The sequence below is a fragment of the Macaca mulatta genome, chromosome 4 (genome assembly GCF_049350105.2).
Source record: "Macaca mulatta isolate MMU2019108-1 chromosome 4, T2T-MMU8v2.0, whole genome shotgun sequence".
In the NCBI taxonomy this organism is placed as follows: domain Eukaryota; kingdom Metazoa; phylum Chordata; class Mammalia; order Primates; family Cercopithecidae; genus Macaca; species Macaca mulatta.
Genome location: NC_133409.1, coordinates 138,329,519 through 138,348,209, shown reverse-complemented (window position 1 = coordinate 138,348,209; position 18,691 = coordinate 138,329,519). Strand labels below are relative to the sequence as shown.

General features: G+C 56.6%; 1 protein-coding gene across 4 annotated transcripts; it reads left to right on the top strand.

The window, feature by feature from the left end:
• Window positions 1-890: 890 nt before the first annotated feature.
• On the top strand, window positions 891-17,536 carry VEGFA (vascular endothelial growth factor A). Of its 4 annotated transcripts, NM_001278384.1 has the most exon segments (8): window positions 891-1,813; window positions 4,816-4,867; window positions 7,913-8,109; window positions 8,890-8,966; window positions 9,319-9,348; window positions 11,164-11,235; window positions 12,403-12,534; window positions 15,595-17,536. In NM_001278384.1, coding segments are annotated over 8 exon segments (648 nt in total). In that variant the 5' UTR covers window positions 891-1,747; the 3' UTR covers window positions 15,617-17,536.
• The last annotated feature ends 1,155 nt before the right edge of the window (window positions 17,537-18,691 follow it).

Sequence of the window (18,691 nt, the reverse complement as noted above, 5' to 3'; positions counted from 1 at the left end):
GTCCCAAATATGTAGCTGTTTGGGAGGTCAGAAATAGGGGGTTCAGGAGCAAACTCCCCCCACCCCTCTGCACACCCCTCTCCAGAGCCCATTCCCTCTTTAGCCAGAGCCGGGGTGTGCAGACGGCAGTCACTAGGGGGCGCTCGGCCACCACAGGGAAGCTGGGTGAATGGAGCGAGCAGCGTCTTCGAGAGTGAGGACGTGTGTCTGTGTGGGTGAGTGTGTGCGTGTGCGTGTGCGTGTAGGGGTTGAGGGCGTTGGAGCAGGGAGAAGGCCAGGGGTCACTCCAGGATTCCAATAGATCTGTGTGTCCCTCTCCCCACCCGTCCCTGTCGGGCTGTCCGCCTTCCCCTGCCCCCTTCAATATTCCTAGCAGAGAGGGAATGGCTCTCAGGCCCTGTCCGCACGTAACCTCACTTTCCTGCTCCCTCCTCGCCAATGCCCCGCGGGCGCGTGTCTCTGGACAGAGTTTCCGGGGGCGGATGGGTAATTTTCAGGCTGTGAACCCTGGTGGGGGTCGAGCTTCCCCTTCATTGCGGCGGGCTGCGGGCCAGGCTTCGCTGGGCGTCCGCAGAGCCCGGGCCCGAGCCGCGTGTGGAGGGGCTGAGGCTCGCCTGTCCCCGCCCCCCGGGGCGGGCCGGGGGCGGGGTCCAGGCGGGGCGGAGCCAGGCACCCTCTTTTTTTAAAGTCGGCTGGTAGCGGGGAGGATCGCGGAGGTTTGGGGCAGCCGGGTAGCTCGGAGGTCGTGGCGCTGGGGGCTAGCACCAGCGCTCTGTCGGGAGGCGCAGCGGCTAGGTGGACCGGTCAGCGGACTCACCCGCCAGGGCGCTCCGTGCTGGAATTTGATATTCATTGATCCGGGGTTTATCCCTCTTCTTTTTTCTTAAACATTTTTTTTTTTAAACTGTATTGTTTCCCGTTTTAATTTATTTTTGCTTGCCATTCCCCACTTGAATCGGGCCGACGGCTTGGGGAGATTGCTTTACTTCCCCAAATCACTGTGGATTTTGGAAACCAGCAGAAAGAGGAAAGAGGTAGCAAGAGCTCCAGAGAGAAGTCGAGGAAGAGAGAGACGGGGTCAGAGAGAGCGCGCGGGCGTGCGAGCAGCGAGAGGGACAGGGGCAAAGTGAGTGACCTGCTTTTGGGGGTGACCGCCGGAGCGCGGCGTGAGCCCTCCCCCTTGGGATCCCGCAGCGGACCAGTAGCGCTGACGGACAGACAGACAGACACCGCCCCCAGCCCCAGCGCCCACCTCCTCCCCGGCCGGCGGCCGACAGTGGACGCGGCGGCGAGCCGCGGGCAGGGGCCGGAGCCCGCGCCCGGAGGCGGGGTGGAGGGGGTCGGGGCTCGCGGCGTCGCACTGAAACTTTTCGTCCAACTTCTGGGCTGTTCTCGCTTCGGAGGAGCCGTGGTCCGCGCCGGGGAAGCCGAGCCGAGCGGAGCCGCGAGAAGTGCTAGCTCGGGCCGGGAGGAGCCGCAGCCGGAGGAGGGGGAGGAGGAAGAAGAGAAGGAAGAAGAGAGGGGGCCGCGGTGGCGACTCGGCGCTTGGAAGCCGGGCTCATGGACGGGTGAGGCGGCGGTGTGCGCAGACAGTGCTCCAGCCGCGCGCGCGCCCCAGGCCCTGGCCCGGGCCTCGGCCCGGGGAGGAAGAGGAGCTCGCCGAGGCGCCGAAGAGAGCGGGCCGCCCCACAGCCCGAGCCGGAGAGGGAGCGCGAGCCGTGCCGGCCCCGGTCGGGCCTCCGAAACCATGAACTTTCTGCTCTCTTGGGTGCATTGGAGCCTTGCCTTGCTGCTGTACCTCCACCATGCCAAGGTAAGTGGTCGTGCCCGGCTGGCGCCGCGGGCAGCTGCGAGCGCCTCTCCCGGCTGGGGACGTGCGTGCGAGCGCGCGCGTGGGGGCTCCGTGCCCCACGCGGGTCCATGGGCACCAGGCGCGCGGCGTCCCCCTCTGTCGTCTTAGGTGCAGGGGGAGGGGGCGCGCGCTAGGTGGGAGGGCACCCGGAGAGAGGCTCACCGCCCACGCGGGCCCTGCCCACCCACCGGAGTCACCGCACGTACGATCTGGGCCGACCAGCCGAGGGCGGGAGCCGGAGGAGGAGGCCGAGGGGGCTGGGCTTGCGTTGCCGCTGCCGGCTGAAGTTTGCTCCCGGCCGCTGGTCCCAGACGAACTGGAAGTCCGGGCAGCGGGGGCGGGAGCCAGAGACCAGCCGGCAGGGGGGTGCTCGGACCTTGGACCGCCGGAGGGCAGAGAGCGTGGAGGGGGCAGGGCGCAGGAGGGAGAGGGGGCTTGCTGTCACTGCCCCTCGGTCTCTTCGGCCCTCGCCGCGAGTTGGGGAAAAGTTTTGGGGTAGATTGCGGCGGGGACCCCCCCTCCCTGCTGGGCCACCTGCGCCGCGCCAACCCCGCCCGTCTCCGCTCGCGTCCCGCTCGGTGCCCGCCCTCCCCCGCCCGGCCGGGTGCGCGCGGCGCGGAGCCGATTACATCAGCCCGGGCCTGGCCGGCCGCGTGTTCCCGGAGCCTCGGCTGCCCGAATGGGGAGCCCAGAGTGGCGAGCGGCACCCCTCCCCCCGCCACCCCTCCGCGGGAAGGTGACTTCGCGAGGTAGCCCCAGCCCGGGGATCCGAAGAACCATCCCTACCCCTTCCTACTGTCTCCAGACCCTACCCCTGCCCAGTGCTAGGAGGAATTTCCTGACGCCCCTTCTCTTTACCCATTTCCTTTCTATCGTGGAGAGAAAGCCCTGTCACCCCTTTTATTTTCATTCCTCTCTGCGGAGAAGATCCATCTAACCCCTTTCTGGCCCCAGAGTCCAGGGAAAGGATGATCACTGTCAGAAGTCGTGGCGCGGGAGCCCACCGGGCGCTTTGTCACACTCCACCGAAAGTCCCGACTTGGTGACAGTGTGCTTCCCTTCCCTCCACAACAGTTCCGAGTGAGCTGTGCTTTAACTCTCTGGGGGTGGGTCAAGGGAGGGTTTGAAGAGAGTCATTGCCCCACTTTACCCTTTTGGAGAAATGGCTTGAAATTTGCTGTGACACGGGCAGCATGGGAATAGTTCTTCGTGAACCCTGGAAAGGAGCTCCTGCCAGCCTTGCACACACTTTGTCCTGGTGGAAGGCAGCGCTGGAGCAGGTGGTTTTTTGGAACTCCAAACTTGCCCACCCAACTTGCTTCTGCTTAAAGCCACCTAAAGGGTCCCTTTCCGCTCCTCCCTGACGCCTTCCCTCAGCCAGAATTCCCTTGGAGAGAAGGCACGAGGAAAGCTATGGACAGGGGTCGCTGCTAACAACACAAGTTCCTCAGACCCTGGCACAAAGGCCTTGGCTACAGGCCTCCAAGTAGGGAGGAGGGGGAGGAGTGGCTGCCTGGCCACAGTATGACCTTCAGAGGCCCCCAGAGAAGGACACCTGGCCCCTGTCTGCCCAGAACCGCCCCTCCTGTGCCCCCTGGCCTTGGAAGGGGTACGAAATTTCTGTCCCCTTTCCTCGTTCGGGCCCAGGAGGAGTGGAGGGTCCAGGGAGAATATTGTCAGGGGGAAGGCAGGGGGTGTCATGGGAATGGGTGAGGGGCTGAGGTACAGAATCCAGGGGGTCCCTGGAGGAGCCGCAGTGGGAAGCTGACCAGCTGGAAACCTGGGAACTGTTTTCTCTTGAGAGGGGCTTCCTCTGACCTTGGCTGTCCTGGGACCAGGGCTGGGGGACCTGAGTGGGGTGCATGGGGGGTGTGTGGGAAGGAGAGGGAAAGAAAGATGGACAGTGGGACTCCCCACTAGCAGGGTCTGGTGTTCGTGGGCTAGAGTGCCCCTCTGCTCTGCGAGTGCTGGGCGGGGGGGGAGTTGGTGAGAGCTGGAGACCCTCAGGAAGGGCTGGCAGAAGCCTTTCCTTTTGGGTGCTGTCAGGTCCGCATGTCTTGGCATGTTGACCTTCACAGCTTCTGGGGAGGGGAGGAATGATCTGGTGCCAGTGGGGAAGGTTAGGGAGGCCTCAGGCCTAAGGTGGTGCAGGGGGCCCCCTAGGGGCTGGGCAGTGCCAAGACATAAAAGCCTTCCCTGGTCCCTGGCGGCATTTGAAGGTGCCCAGGTGAGAGGGGCTTGGGACCTCCTCACCCTGGGAGGGAGAAGAAACCAGGGAACAGGTGGGAGTGGGAGACAGATGAGACTCTGGAAATCTATTGAGGCTCTGGAGAGATTTGTGCAGAGAGGAAAATGGGGTTCTCCCCCAGGGTCTCCTCCTGGGTTTTTACCCTCGAAGCAACCTCTGGGCATGCTAGGACTAGAAGAACTTGGATGGGGGAGGGCGGTTGGCGCCCTTCGGTCCTCAGCACCCCCCTCCCTCTCCAACACCAGCTCACCCTGGTATTTGTCATGTCAGCAGGAGAAGGTCACCATGTTGTTTTCCTCGCCCCCAGTCCTTCCTTCCTGCCCCAGTCCAAATTTGTCCTCTTATTTGACCTTAATACTTACCATGGCTTTGGACCAGGAAATCAGGGGGGTGGTGAGAGGGAAGTGTGGGGAAGGTACAGGGGACCTGGACAGTGAAGCATTCTGGGGTTTTCCTCGTGCATTTCGAGCTCCCCAGCCCCCAGCATCTGGTTAGTCTTTAACTTCCTTGGGTTTATAATCATAGCAGTTCAGGAGTGGTGGGCCTATTCTGTGCTCGTGGGGACCCCCGGTTGTGTCCTGCTCGACTCAGAAGACTTGGAGAAGCCAGAGGCTCTTGGTGGGAGGAAAGCGAGGAGGGGGGAGGGGCTGGGTGGCTGGGCCTGTGCACCCCAGCCCCTGCCCATGCCCATGCCTTGCTCTCTTTCTGTCCTCAGTGGTCCCAGGCTGCACCCATGGCAGAAGGAGGAGGGCAGAATCATCACGAAGGTGAGTCTCCCTGGCTCTTGGATGGGGTTCCCTGTCCTCTCAGGGGATGGGTGGATGGCCTAATTCCTTTTTCTTCAGACCTGTGGGGAGGAAGGGGAAGGGGCACAGGAATATGAGGACCAAGAAAGAAAGAGCTGGGCACCATGAGGTTCACCCTCAGTTTCGTGAGGACTCTCCGCTGTTCAGGTCTCTGCTAGAAGTAGGAGTTATTGCCTTTTTCTTCTGCTCTTTCCAGTAAAATTTTATTCGGAGAAGGAATTGTGAGCACAGAGCAGGAAGACAGTGTTCAGGGATCCTAGATGTTGGGGGAAGTGTCCCTTGTCTCCCCTAGCTCCTGGGGCAGGGTGGACATTTAGTGTCATTTCCTATATAGCCGTGTCCCACTTGTGGGAACTGTGACCCTTCCTGTGTGAGCTGGAGGTACAGAGGGCTCAGCCTAATGGGATCTCCCCTCCCTTCCCTGGTTTGCATTCCTTTGGGGGTGGAGAAAGCCCCACTTGACTATGTTCGGGTGCTGTGAACTTCCCTCCCAGGCCAGCAGAGGGCTGGCTGTAGCTCCCAGGCGCCCCACCCCCCCGCCCAACCCCGAGTCCGCCTGCCTTTTGTTCCGTTGTGGTTTGGATCCTCCCATTTCTCTGGGGACACCCTGGCTCTCCCCACCACTGACTGTGGCCTGTGCTCTCCACCTCTGGGGAGGGAAGGCCCTGGGTCTTCCTTCAGGCGAGTTTTCCTGACCTAAATCCGGCATGGCTGGGTAGTGGCCAGCAGTGGTGATGCCCAGCCTGTTCTGCCTCCTCCTTCCCTACCCCAGGAGCCCTTTCCTTGGCCTAGGACATGGCTTCTCAGCCGCTGACCGGCCCCCTGCTTCTAGTGTGCCACTTACTCCTTTCAGCTTCCCAGTGGTCTCTGGTCTGGGAGAGGCAAGACAAATGGTCTTTGTTTGCTGGAGAAAAGGTTGTCTGCGATAAATAAGGAAAACCACGAAAACCTGGTGTTGGAGTGTATGTGTGTGCTCCCCAGGCAGTGGAGGCCAGCCCTTGGAGGGGCGGCTGCCTGATGAAGGGTGCGGGTGAGGTTACCCCCTCCACCTCCCATGGAGGGGAAACTTTTTGGGGGAATTCCTACCCCAGGTCTTTTTACCCTCAGCTACCAACCCCTTGCCCAGGCCAGACTTTTTTCTATCCCCTCCTGGGCCACAAGCCTGGCCCTCCTCTGTCCCAATCGTGATGAAGGGGCAGTTCAAAACTTCTTGATTAGTCATCTTCTTCCGTATTGACTTGGATTTAAAAAATGACCTTTTCAGACTTCTGGTCTCGTTCACTCCTTTTGATGATGCTTTGCTGTAACCCTTGGTGGGTAGAGAAGGATTCTGTGCCCGTTGGTGGTCTGGATAAAAGAAGTAGAGACCTCACAGGAGGCAGTGGACTGGCCTGTTCCCCCACTGCTCTTTCTGTTTTCACACCTGTGGATTCTCCCCACCTTCTTCCCAATCAACCTGTTGTGTACATAGCCCCCCTCATTGTCCTTTATTCTTCTGGAAAGCAGACCTTGGAGGGAGGAGTGAGGGGGAGACTCAGCTGTGGCCTCTGGGGGTGGGGGTTGGGAGCTGGGGTGGAAGTCCACGAGGCATACACTTAAGGTGCTTTGATGAAGTTCTAAACTTCATATTACCCAGGCTGAAAAAAGAGCACTTGTTCCCAGGGCTGGAAATGGAAGCCAAAACTCCACCTTTTCAGCCTGTTTCAGCATCTTTAGAGATCAGCCCAACCCACTTACACAGTTGAGCAGAGTTGGAGGCATAGCGAGGGGAGGGACTGGCCCAAGGTCACACCAACTCATGACCAGAGCCTGGGCCTCCTCACTGGCCAGGTGTTATTTCTTCCCTCTGGGTAGGGAACCCATTTCAGGGACAGGATTGCTATGTGGCAGTGGTGGTGGGGTGCAATAGGAGTGGCAGTGGCAGGCTGGGCCACAATTTGGAGTAGTCATGCCAGAGTCCTGCATTTATTTATTCTCAAGGGCCCCGCCCCCGTGGCCCAGAATTACCCCTTCATGCTCCAGTGCACCCCAGGCTCCACAGCCAGCTTGGGAAATTGTCGCTACCCTGGTCTCCCTTCAGATCAGCTTCTAGAAGTGTTTCGTGGCTACGGTGGTAGCACTGTTTTTTCCATGATGCAAGCAGTTTGCCCTCTTGGGCGGGGTTATCAGTGGCTGGCAGGGCTGGCACAGCGTGTCCGCCCACTGCCACCTGCGGGTTCCAGGAGGGCCCAGCCCCTGTGCTGATGCCCACCACCTTCTCAGCTCATGTCTGGGGAAGGGGACTGGCTGGGGGAAAAGTGCCTCCTCCTGAAAGGTGCCTCCTCTGTTTTTGCCTAATATAGGCTTGGGAACACTTTGATGTCAGCTAATTCTGACTCCTTTACTTACTAGCTGTGCGGCCTTGGGGCAACTTAGCCTCTTTGAGCCTCCTGTTCCCCATCTGTAAAATGGAATCTCAATAGTGTCTCATAGTCCCATGTGGAGAAACTTGTGTGAGATGATAGCTATGGACTACTGTACACAGTAACCAGGATGTAGTAAGTGCTCAATAAATAGCTGTTGGTGTGGTTGATGTTATCGTAGTGGTTGTGGGGAGGATGTAGGAAACTGGAGACTAGCTTGGCAAAGCTGGCTTTTCCTCCTTTTAGGGAAAGCTTACAACATCCCCATGAGGTATACTGACACTCAAACTGTCCTCTGGCATCGAGGTTGGCCCAGGATTCAGTTCAGCTGTCACAGTGAGGTGGTGGGATCAGATGTGGCAGGCCATGTCCCTTGGAACTTGAGTATATCGTGTGATCTCTGGAATGAAAACAGGCCTTCACCAGTGTTGATGGTGGAAAGCTTAGGGAAGTGCTTCAAACACAGTAGGAGGGACGTAGATTTTTAGAAGGACTTGCCTGATACGGAAGCTCCAAGGAGTGGCTTTACAGAGCTGGGTGGAGAGAGGGGCTAGCCATCTTTTGTGTCGTCCACCGGGCTCATGTGTCACCGCCTCTCACGCAGTGGTGAAGTTCATGGATGTCTATCAGCGCAGCTACTGCCATCCAATCGAGACCCTGGTGGACATCTTCCAGGAGTACCCTGATGAGATTGAGTACATCTTCAAGCCATCCTGTGTGCCCCTGATGCGATGTGGGGGCTGCTGCAATGACGAGGGCCTGGAGTGTGTGCCCACTGAGGAGTCCAACATCACCATGCAGGTGGGCATCTTTGGGAAGTGGGGGCAGGGGGGGATAGGGAGGGGCGTAACACTTTGGGAACAGGTGGTCCCAGGTCGTTTTCTGGCTAGACTTGCCTTGTCTGGCTCCTGCCCCTGAGTTGCACAGGGGAGGTGTGGTAGGGTCTTGCCTTCTGTGAAGAAGATGCTTGTATTCCCAGCCCAGGTTCCCAGCAAGCCCCAACCATCTCCTCCTCCCTGGCTCAGGAGGGGGCAGATGGATGCCTGTGTCAGAGGCCCCTCTCTCCCTCTCTTGGAGAGAATCCTGAGGGCCCTCTCTTCTTGGGGGCTCTGTTTGGGAAGCTGAATGAGCCTGGTCCATGAAGAGTTTAAAAAGTCTTTGGTGTTACCTGGTAATGGGGTATATCTCAGCCCAGATAGGGTGGGAGGGAGCTGTGAAACACAGGGAGGGGGTTGCTTTTGGGTATCTGCTAGGAGTCAGGGTGAAGCCTAGAGAGGATGAAAGAAGGGGAGGGCATGGGGAGTGGTAAGAACCTAGGATTTGAATTCCCAGCCTGGCCAACCCTTGCAGCCTTGTCTTGGCCTCAAGTGGAACAAGGGCTCCTTGAGGCCAGCAGGGTTGGGGGAGTTGGGGTGGGCCTGAGCCTCTTTCCTGCTAGAGCTCTTGGTCCTCCCTGTCTCCACCACCCATCCCTGCTCTGCAGAACCCCTGGGTGCTGAGTGGCAGGAGCCCCAGGGTTGTCCCATCTGGGTATGGCTGGCTGGGTCACTAACCTCTGTGATCTGCTTCCTTCCCCTCCAGATTATGCGGATCAAACCTCACCAAGGCCAGCACATAGGAGAGATGAGCTTCCTACAGCACAACAAATGTGAATGCAGGTGAGGATGTAGTCGAGGATTCATTATCAGCAAGTGGCTGCAGGGTGTCTGATCTGTGCCAGGGTTAAGCATGTTGTACTTTTTAGCCCACGTGCAGCTTCCAGCTGTGTGACCTTTGGCATTTTACTTCAGTGTTCCTCAGTTTCTACATCTGTAAAATGGGCACAATAGTAGTGTACTTCATAGCATTGTTATAAGGATTAAACAAGTTATATATGAGAAGGTTAAAACAGTGTTGCTCCATAATAAATGCTGTTTTTACTGTGATTATTATTGTTGTTTTCCCTGTCATTATCATCACCATCTTAACCCTTCTCTGTTTTGTTCTTTTCTCTCTTCCTACCCATTGCAGACCAAAGAAAGATAGAGCAAGACAAGAAAAGTAAGTGGCCCTGACTTTAGCACTTCTCCCTCTCCATGGCCGGTTGTCTTGGTTTGGGGCTCTTGGCTACCTCTGTTGGGGGCTCCCATAGCCTCCCGGGGTCAGAGACTTGGTCTTGTGGGGGACTTGTGGTGTCAGCAACAATGGGATGGAGCCAACTCCAGGATGATGGCTCTAGGGCTAGTGAGAAAACCCAGCCAGGAGCCTGGCACTTCCTTTGTAAGGGACAGTGCCTTCCGGGTCTCCAGATCATTCCTGGCCAGGACTTGCTGTTTTGGTGTGTCAGGGGGCACTGTGGACACTGGTTCACTGGCTTGCTCTAGGGCACCCACAGTGGGGAGAGGGAGTGGGTGGCAGAGAGGCCAGCTTTTGTGTGTCAGAGGAAATGGCCTCTTTTGGTGGCTACTGTGATGGTGCAGTTGGATGCAAGGCCGGCTGGAGGGTGGTTTCTCAGCGCATGCCCTCCTGTAGGCGGCAGGCGGCAGACACACAGCCCTCTTGGCCAGGGAGAAAAAGTTGAATGTTGGTCATTTTCAGAGGCTTGTGAGTGCTCCTTTTTAAGGGGCGGGTAGGATGGGGCGGGGGACAAGGTCTGGGGGCAGTAACCCTTCAAGACAGGGTGGGCGACTGGCATCGGCAAGAGCTTGCAGGGAAAGAGAGACTGAGAGAGAGCACCTGTGCCCTGCCCTTTCCCCCACACCATCTTGTCTGCCTCCAGTGCTGTGGGGACATTGAAGCCCCCGCCAGGCCTCAACCCCTTGCCTCTTCCCTCAGCCCCCAGCTTCCAGAACGAGAGGATGCGGAAACCTTCCTTCCACCCTTTGGTGCTTTCTCCTAAGGGGGACAGACTTACCCTCTCTGGTCCCTTCTCCCCCTCCTTTCTTCCCTGTGACAGACATTCTGAGGTGTGTTCTCTTGGGCCTGGCAGGCATGGAGAGCGCTGGTTCTCTTGAAGGGGACAGGCTACAGCCTGCCCCCCTTCCCACTTCCCCAAATGACTGCTCTGCCACGGGTAGAGTGGGGGGCTCGCCTGGGCTCGGAAGAGTGTCTGGTGAGATGGTGTAGCAGGCTTTGACAGGCTGGGGAGAGAACTCCCTGCCAAGTACCGCCCAAGCCCCTCCTCCCCAGCCCTCCTTAACTCCCACCCCACCCTGCTGCCTGCCCAGGGCTCCAGGACACCCAGCCCTGCCTCCCAGTACAGGTCGCACTGAGCAGGCTGGTGTTGCTCTTGGTTCTGTGCCAGCTCCCAAGGTAGCCACTTCCCCCACACCGGGATTCCCAGAGGTTCTGTCGCAGTCGGAAATGAAGGCAGAAGGTGCCTGACGCACAGCCTGCCCTCCCACTCCTGCTCCCCATCCAGGCAGGTCTCTGACCTTCTCCCCAAAGTCTGGCCTACCTTTTATCACCCCCTGACCTTCAGGGTCAGACTTGGACAGGGCTGCTGGGCAAAGAGCCTTCCCTCAGGCTTAGCCCCCTGCTGGAGACCGGGCGCCATTGTGAGCATGGAGACCCTTGGGTCCTGTGCCCTCCACCCAGTCTCGGTTTCCCACCAAAGCCTTGTCAGGGACTGGGTTTGCCATCCCAGGGTGGGCAGCTTGAGGAGAAGAAAGAGCCATCGAGTGCTTGCTGCCCAGACACGCCTGTGCGTGCCTGTGCATGCCTCCCCAGAGACCACCTGCCTCCTGATACTTCCTCCAGGAAGCGGCTCTGTGTGGCTTTGCTTTGGTCGTTCCCCCATCCCTGCCCTCCTTACCGCTTCTTTTACTCCCCCCACCGCCCCCGCTCTCTCTCTGTCTCTGTTTTTTTATTTTCCAGAAAATCAGTTCGAGGAAAGGGAAAGGGGCAAAAACGAAAGCGCAAGAAATCCCGGTATAAGTCCTGGAGCGTGTACGTTGGTGCCCGCTGCTGTCTAATTCCCTGGAGCCTCCCTGGCCCCCAGTCCAACCTCTGCCTGCCGTACCCTGTAACCCTGCCTCCCTCCCCTGGTCCCTCCCTGGCTCTCATCCCCCTGGCCCGTGTCTCTCTCTCACTCTCATTCCACTAATTGGCACCAACGGGTAGATTTGGTGGTGGCGTTGCTGGTCCAGGGTTGGGGTGAATGGGGGAGCCGACTTGGCCTGGAGGATGAAGGGAGGGGACTCTGGCTTGGCTGGGCACCGATTTTCTCTCACCCACTGGGCACTGGTGATGGGCCCATGTTGGCACGGGTGCCTGCTCACCCAACTGGTTTCCATTGCTCTAGGCTTCTGCACTCGTCTGGAAGCGGAGGGTGGTGGGGAGGGCAGACATGGCCCAAGAAGGGCTGTGAATGACTGGAGGCAGCTTGTTGAATGACTCCTCGGCTGAAGGAGGAGCTTGGGTGGGATCAGACACCATGTGGCGGCCTCCCTTCATCTGGTGGAAGTGCCCTGGCTCCTCACGGAGTTGGGGCCTCTGGAGGGGAGCCCCCTATTCCAGCCCAACCCATGGCACCCACAGAGGCCTCCCTGTAGGACGGCCTCTTCCTCTGGGTTGGAGGCTATGGTGGGCCCTGCCCTGGGTCCTCTGGTCACCAGCAGCCTGGCCTGTGGACACTGCCTCTGGGCTTAGCCTCCCATCACACCCTACTTTAGCCCACCTTGGTGGAAGGGCCTGGGCATGAGCCTTGCACAGGGAGAAGGTGGCCCCTGCCATCTCAGTGGCCCCTGATTGCCATCCCCAGCAGGTGAAGAGTCAAGGCGTGCTCCGATGGGGGCGGCAACAGTTGGGTCCCTGTGGTCTGAGACTCACCCTGGTCTCCCAGGGACATAGCATTACCCCTTATGGCAGCCTCTCCCCGCACTCTCTGCCCGTCTGTGCCCGCCTTTTCCTGCGGCAGCTGTCCTAGCCAGTGCTGCCTCTTTCCGCCGCTCTCTCTGTCTTCTGCTGTAGCGCTCGGATCCTTCCAGGGCCTGGGGGCTGACCAGCTGGGTGGGGGTGCAGCTGCGGACGTGTTAGGGGGTGTTGCATGGTGATTTTTTTCTCTCTCTCTGCTGATGCTCTAGCTTAGATGTCTTTCCTTTTGCCTTTTTGCAGTCCCTGTGGGCCTTGCTCAGAGCGGAGAAAGCATTTGTTTGTACAAGATCCGCAGACGTGTAAATGTTCCTGCAAAAACACAGACTCGCGTTGCAAGGCGAGGCAGCTTGAGTTAAACGAACGTACTTGCAGGTTGGTTCCCAGAGGGCAAGCAGGTCAGAGAGGGGCATCACATAGAGATGGGGAGAGAGAGAAAGAGAGCGAGCGAGCGAGAGAGTGCCTGAGAGGGGCCAGCTGCTTGCTCAGTTTCTAGCTGCCTGCCTGGTGACTGCTGCCTTCTCTGCTTTTAAGGCCCCTGTGGTGGGCTGCAGGCGCTGGTCCAGCCTGGCGGGGCCTGTTCTGAGGTTGCCCTGGTTGCCTGAGTGGTAGGCTGGTGTGGCTTAGTGTGGTGGTGTGGACGCAAGCTGTGTGTTGTGTCCTGTGGTCCTTCTGCTCATAGTGGCTGTCGGTCCTGATGTTATTACTACCTCTGGTACTAATGCTGAGAAGCTGAAAGCCGATTCCAGGTGTGGACAGTGTCAACAAAGCACGTGACGCTCTCACTGGGGCCTTGCCTCGGCCCTTTGAAGTCTACATGGCTGGGCTTCTCACTCACTCAATGTTTCTCGATGGGGGAAGGGATTAAGTCCACTTCAGACTGGGCCTCCCTGAGGAAAGGGCTGTGTCTCCTCCCTCAGACTGGGCCTCCCTGAGGAAAGGGCTGTGTCTCCTCCCTCAGACTGGGCCTCCCTGAGGAAAGGGCTGTGTCTCCTCCCTCAGACCGGGGTTCCCTGAGGACAGGGATATGTCTCCCCCCTCAGACCGGGGCTCCCTGAGGAAAGGGCTGTGTCTCCTCCCTCAGACTGGGCCTCCCTGAGGAAAGGGCTGTGTCTTCTCCCTCAGACTGGGCCTCCCTGAAGAAAGGGCTGTGTCTCCCCCCTCAGACTGGGGCTCCCTGAGGACAGGGATATGTCTCCCCCCTCAGACTGGGGCTCCCTGAGGACAGGGATATGTCTCCCCCCTCAGACTGGGGCTCCCTGCACATAGGGCTGTCTCTCTGCTCAGAATGAGGCTCCCTCAGGCCAGGGCTATGTCTCTCCCCTCCGACTGGGGCTCCCTGAGGACAGGGCCATGTCTCCCCTCTCAGATTGGGGCTCCCTGAGGACAGAGCTATGCCTCTGCCCTCAGACTGAGGCTCCCTGAGGATAGGGCTGTGTCTCTCCCCTCAGACTGAGGCTCCCTGAGGACAGGGCTATGTCTACCCCCTCACACTGGGGCTCCCTGAGGACAGGGCTATGTCTCCCTCCTCAGACTGGGGCTCCCTGAGGACAGAGCTATGCCTCCGCCCTCAGACTGAGGCTCCCTGAGGATAGGGCTGTGTCTCTCCCCTCAGACTGGGGCTCCCTGAGGACAGGGCTATGTCTCCCCCCTCAGACTGGGGCTCTCTAAGGGCAAGGGCTCTGGCTGTTGGTTTAGGATGGGGCAGTTTTGCCTACACACTGAAGGAGCTGTAGCATCCAAGAATACGAGATACCTTTAATCCTCCACCAGTCATGGTGACAACCCCAAGCAGCCCACACATTTTCAAGTGCTCCCAGGATGCGTGAAGGGAGGGTTCTGTGCCCATTCTCCTGACATTAGACTGTGAGCTCCGTAAGCCGGGCCTGGTTTACTTACCTTTGTGAGCCCCGGGCATCTGTACCTCTGTCCCTTGTCCATACTGGGTACCAAGGAAGTGTCAAGTGCGTGACTGAATGTGTGAGTCAGTTCAGGGGGTGAGGTCAGGAGCACAGGGCCGGGACAGGTGGCTGGCAATCTTTTAATGCCTTAGCCTGTGTTCTTTATACCAACTTGGCCTGTGCTCAGAGTGAGGGAGGCCCTGGGGGTCAGGGTCAGCTTCACTCAGGGAGGCAAGACCTTTATGGGGATTTCCTAGACAGGGCCAAGGCACCCCCCAGCTCGCCCTGAGGCTGCGTTAGGGAAGTCCTTGGAGTGTCTCCCCTCCCCCAGCAATGTTCTTGTGGCTTGTGGATGCTCAGGGGATGCTGGGAACCAGGCCTGGGTAGTTGGTGTGGGGTTCTATATGTCTTGGCCCTATGTGAAACCAAGAGGGTGTTATTAGTGCTGGGGGTGGGGGCTCTGCCTAACTTCAGGGCTGGATGAGGGGAGTCTCAGTTCCCCAGGGGTCTTTGGGGAAGATAAGGGACTTGACATTTTAGGGTTTTTTGGTGATGATTCTGCTGATGGGGGTTTGTGTGAAGTGACCTGGGAGTTAACTGGTGACCCTAACCTCCCAATACCATTATCCAACCCCCAGGCTGGCTGTACCTGGGAATATCAGTTTCCAAAATTGGGAGCTTTGGACTCCCATTTCTGGGCTCCCCAGAAGGGTAGGGCCTGTTCTACCTCCTCCTCACGATCACCCAGGGGTAGGGGCATGCTGAGAAAATTCTTGGAGGCCCCCTTTGCTTCGGCAGGAGTTGTGAAGCCGCCGAATTGTCTCTCCCCATCCTAAGTGAAGCAGCATATTTGAAAGGAAAGACAATCTGGTACCTGGGCTTGTAACCTCCAGGCAGCTCAGGAGAGATGAGGCCTACAGCCACACTGGGAGGGGACATGGGGAATGGAGATGTTCCCTCACCTTGCTGGGGCCTCCTGCTCTACACTACCCCCTCGGGAGCCTCCTGTCCCCAGGGCAGGCCCTTCCCGTTGCTGGCCACCCAGCCAAGCCTCTCTGTCTCAGGCGTTCTCCCAGGTGACCTGCCTACTCTCTTCCCCACACCAGCTCCTAGAGACTGAACTGAAAAACCTCCTCAGCAGGGAACCTCTTCTGATTAACTTCATCCAGCTCTCGTCACCCATCAGCTCTTAAAATGTCAAGTGGGGACTGTTCTTTGGTATCCGTTCCTTTGTTGCTTTGTAAAGTGTTCCCGTGTCCTTGTCTTGTCTCAAGTAGATTGCAAGCTCCGGAGGGTAGACTGGGAGCCCCTGAGCGGAGCTGCTGCTCAGACCAGGGCTCCCTGAGGGCGGGGCTGGGGCTGTTCTCACACTGGGGCTTTCTGCCCCAGGACCACACCTTCCTGTCCTCTCTGCTCTTATGGTGCTGGAGGCTGCAGTGACCCAGGGTCCCCCAGGAATGGGGAGGCCGCCTGCCTCATCGCCAGGCCTCCTCACTTGGTCCTAACCCCAGCCTTTGTTTTCCATTTCCCTCAGATGTGACAAGCCGAGGCGGTGAGCCGGGCAGGAGGAAGGAGCCTCCCTCAGGGTTTCGGGAACCAGATCTCTCACCAGGAAAGACAGATACAGAACGATCGATACAGAAACCACGCTGCCGCCACCACACCATCACCATCGACAGAACAGTCCTTAATCCAGAAGCCTGAAATGAAGGAAGAGGAGACTCTGCGCAGAGCACTTTGGGTCCGGAGGGCGAGACTCCGGCAGAAGCATTCCCGGGCGGGTGACCCAGCATGGTCCCTCTTGGAATTGGATTCGCCATTTTATTTTTCTTGCTGCTAAATCACCGAGCCCGGAAGATTAGAGAGTTTTATTTCTGGGATTCCTGTAGACACACCCACCCACATACATACATTTATATATATATATATATTATATATATAAAAATAAATATCTATATTTTATATATATAAAATATATATATTCTTTTTTTAAATTAACAGTGCTAATGTTATTGGTGTCTTCACTGGATGTATTTGACTGCTGTGGACTTGAGTTGGGAGGGGGAATGTTCCCACTCAGATCCTGACAGGGAAGAGGAGGAGATGAGAGACTCTGGCATGATCTTTTTTTTTGTCCCACTTGGTGGGGCCAGGGTCCCCTCCCCTGCCCAGGAACGTGCAAGGCCAGGGTATGGGGGCAAATATGACCCACTTTTGGGAACACCGACAAACCCAGCCCTGGCACCGAGCCTCTACCCCGGGTCAGATGGACAGAAAGACAGATGACAGGTACAGGGACGAGGACACTGGCTCTGACTAGGAGTTTGGGGAGCTTCAGGACATTGCTGTGCTTTGGGGATTCCCTCCACATGCTGCATGCGCATCTTGCCCCCAGGGGCAGCGCCTGGAAGATTCAGGAGCCTGGGCGGCCTTCACTTACTCTCACCTGCTTCTGAGTTGCCCAGGAGGCCACTGGCAGATGGCCCGGCGAAGAGAAGAGACACATTGTTGGAAGAAGCAGCTCATGACAGCTCCCCTTCCTGGGATTCACCCTCGTCCTCTTCCTGCTCCCCTTCCTGGGGTGTAGCCTAAAAGGACCTGATGTCCTCACACCATTGAAACCACTAGTTCTGTCCCCCCAGGAGACCTGGTTGTGTGTGTGTGAGTGGTTGACCTTCCTCCATCCCCTGGTCCTTCCCTTCCCTTCCCGAGGCACAGAGAGACAGGGCAGGATCCACGTGCCCACTGTGGAGGCAGAGAAAAGAGAAAGTGTTTTATATACGGTACTTATTTAATATCCCTTTTTAATTAGAAATTAAAACAGTTAATTTAATTAAAGAGTAGGGTTTTTTCAGTATTCTTGGTTAATATTTAATTTCAACTATTTATGAGATGTATCTTTTGCTCTCTCTCGCTCTCTTATTTGTACCGGTTTTTGTATATAAAATTCATGTTTCCAATCTCTCTCTCCCTGATCGGTGACAGTCACTAGCTTATCTTGAACAGATATTTAATTTTGCTAACACTTAGCTCTGCCCTCCCCGTTCCCCTGGCTCCCCAGCACACATTCCTTTGAAATAAGGTTTCAATATACATCTACATACTATATATATATTTGGCAACTTGTATTTGTGTGTATATATATATATATGTTTATGTATATATGTGATTCTGATAAAATAGACATTGCTATTCTGTTTTTTATATGTAAAAACAAAACAAGAAAAAATAGAGAATTCTACATACTAAATCTCTCTCCTTTTTTAATTTTAATATTTGTTATCATTTATTTATTGGTGCTACTGTTTATCCGTAATAATTGTGGGGAAAAGATATTAACATCACGTCTTTGTCTCTAGTGCAGTTTTTTGAGATATTCCGTAGTACATATTTATTTTTAAACAACAACAAAGAAATACAGATATATCTTAAAAAAAAAAGGATTTTGTATTAAAGAATTTAATTCTGATCTCAAAGCTCCTCTTGGTTTCTCCTTCTCCATTGAATCCTGGCTCTAGACTTCCTCCCGCCCCCTTTCCCTCTTCCTTTGGGGAACATGGCATTTGTCTTGGGTCTGGGAAAGGTATGTCTAATGTGTAGGATATGGGGTGACCCACCTTGTGCTGGGGGTGAAGTCCTTCCATTTTGGCTGAGCTGGTCCTGGGGGAACCCATCCATCCTGTCTTGATATAGAAGGTGGTAAGCTCTGGGAATGGGTGGAGAGGGAGAAACAGCTTATAAGACAGGAGCCAAGGGCCCTTGCAATTGGTAGTGCTGCCTTCAGGAATTAGATAATCCAGGCCTCTGTCCCTTAGCCAGGGAAAGAACTGGCCATGTCTCCAAGCTTGCTGCCCAGGAGACAGGAGAAAGCTGTTTTTGTCTGTGGGGGTCTTGTTGGCTGCAACAGGCTGGGAGTGGGAAGGGGATGCTGCTGGAGGGCTGTGACCCCAGGGTGTAACTTAATTTTGCATAGTTACACCCTGGAGTTCCTTGAGCCTCTGGAAGATGGACCCATAGGTCTGGTCATCACTGATGGGACTCCCTGCTCCAGCTTGCCATAAGCTCTTCTCATGTCCTGCTTCTGGGTAAAGTGGCACCTGTCCAGGTCTTTGGCATTGAAGAGCAGTGCTTCCAAATTCACTTCCTCTAGCCTCTCATTTATTCTTGCAAATCATAAATACGGCTTGAATAAATATTGAGCCAGTCATTGTGTGCTATGAATAAGACACAATTCCACCCCTCAAGGATCTGGTGAGGGTGAGTGGGTGGGGAGACACAAAACTATAAATCCATGAGCAGAAAAATACATAAAATGTGCTGGGGGCGTCTGATCTAGCTTGGGGGTGGAAGTTGTATTGGGGGTGGTGGCTGGGGGGTGGTGTCTTACAACGTTATCTCTAGGCTGCCACTTAAAGAATGGTTTGAAGACGGAGAACGGGGGGGGGGGCGGGTGAAAGGGTTGAGGACATCCCAAGCAGAAGGGATAGTGTAAGCAAGGCATGAAGGTGGCACTTGGGCAGGGAGTGGGTGGGCAGGGTGGAGGCTGGAGACATGGGCAGGGGTTAGCTCCAGGGGAGCCTGCAGCAGCATGCCAACTGCCTAGGGCCTGTCAGGGATGAGCAGCAGCTGAG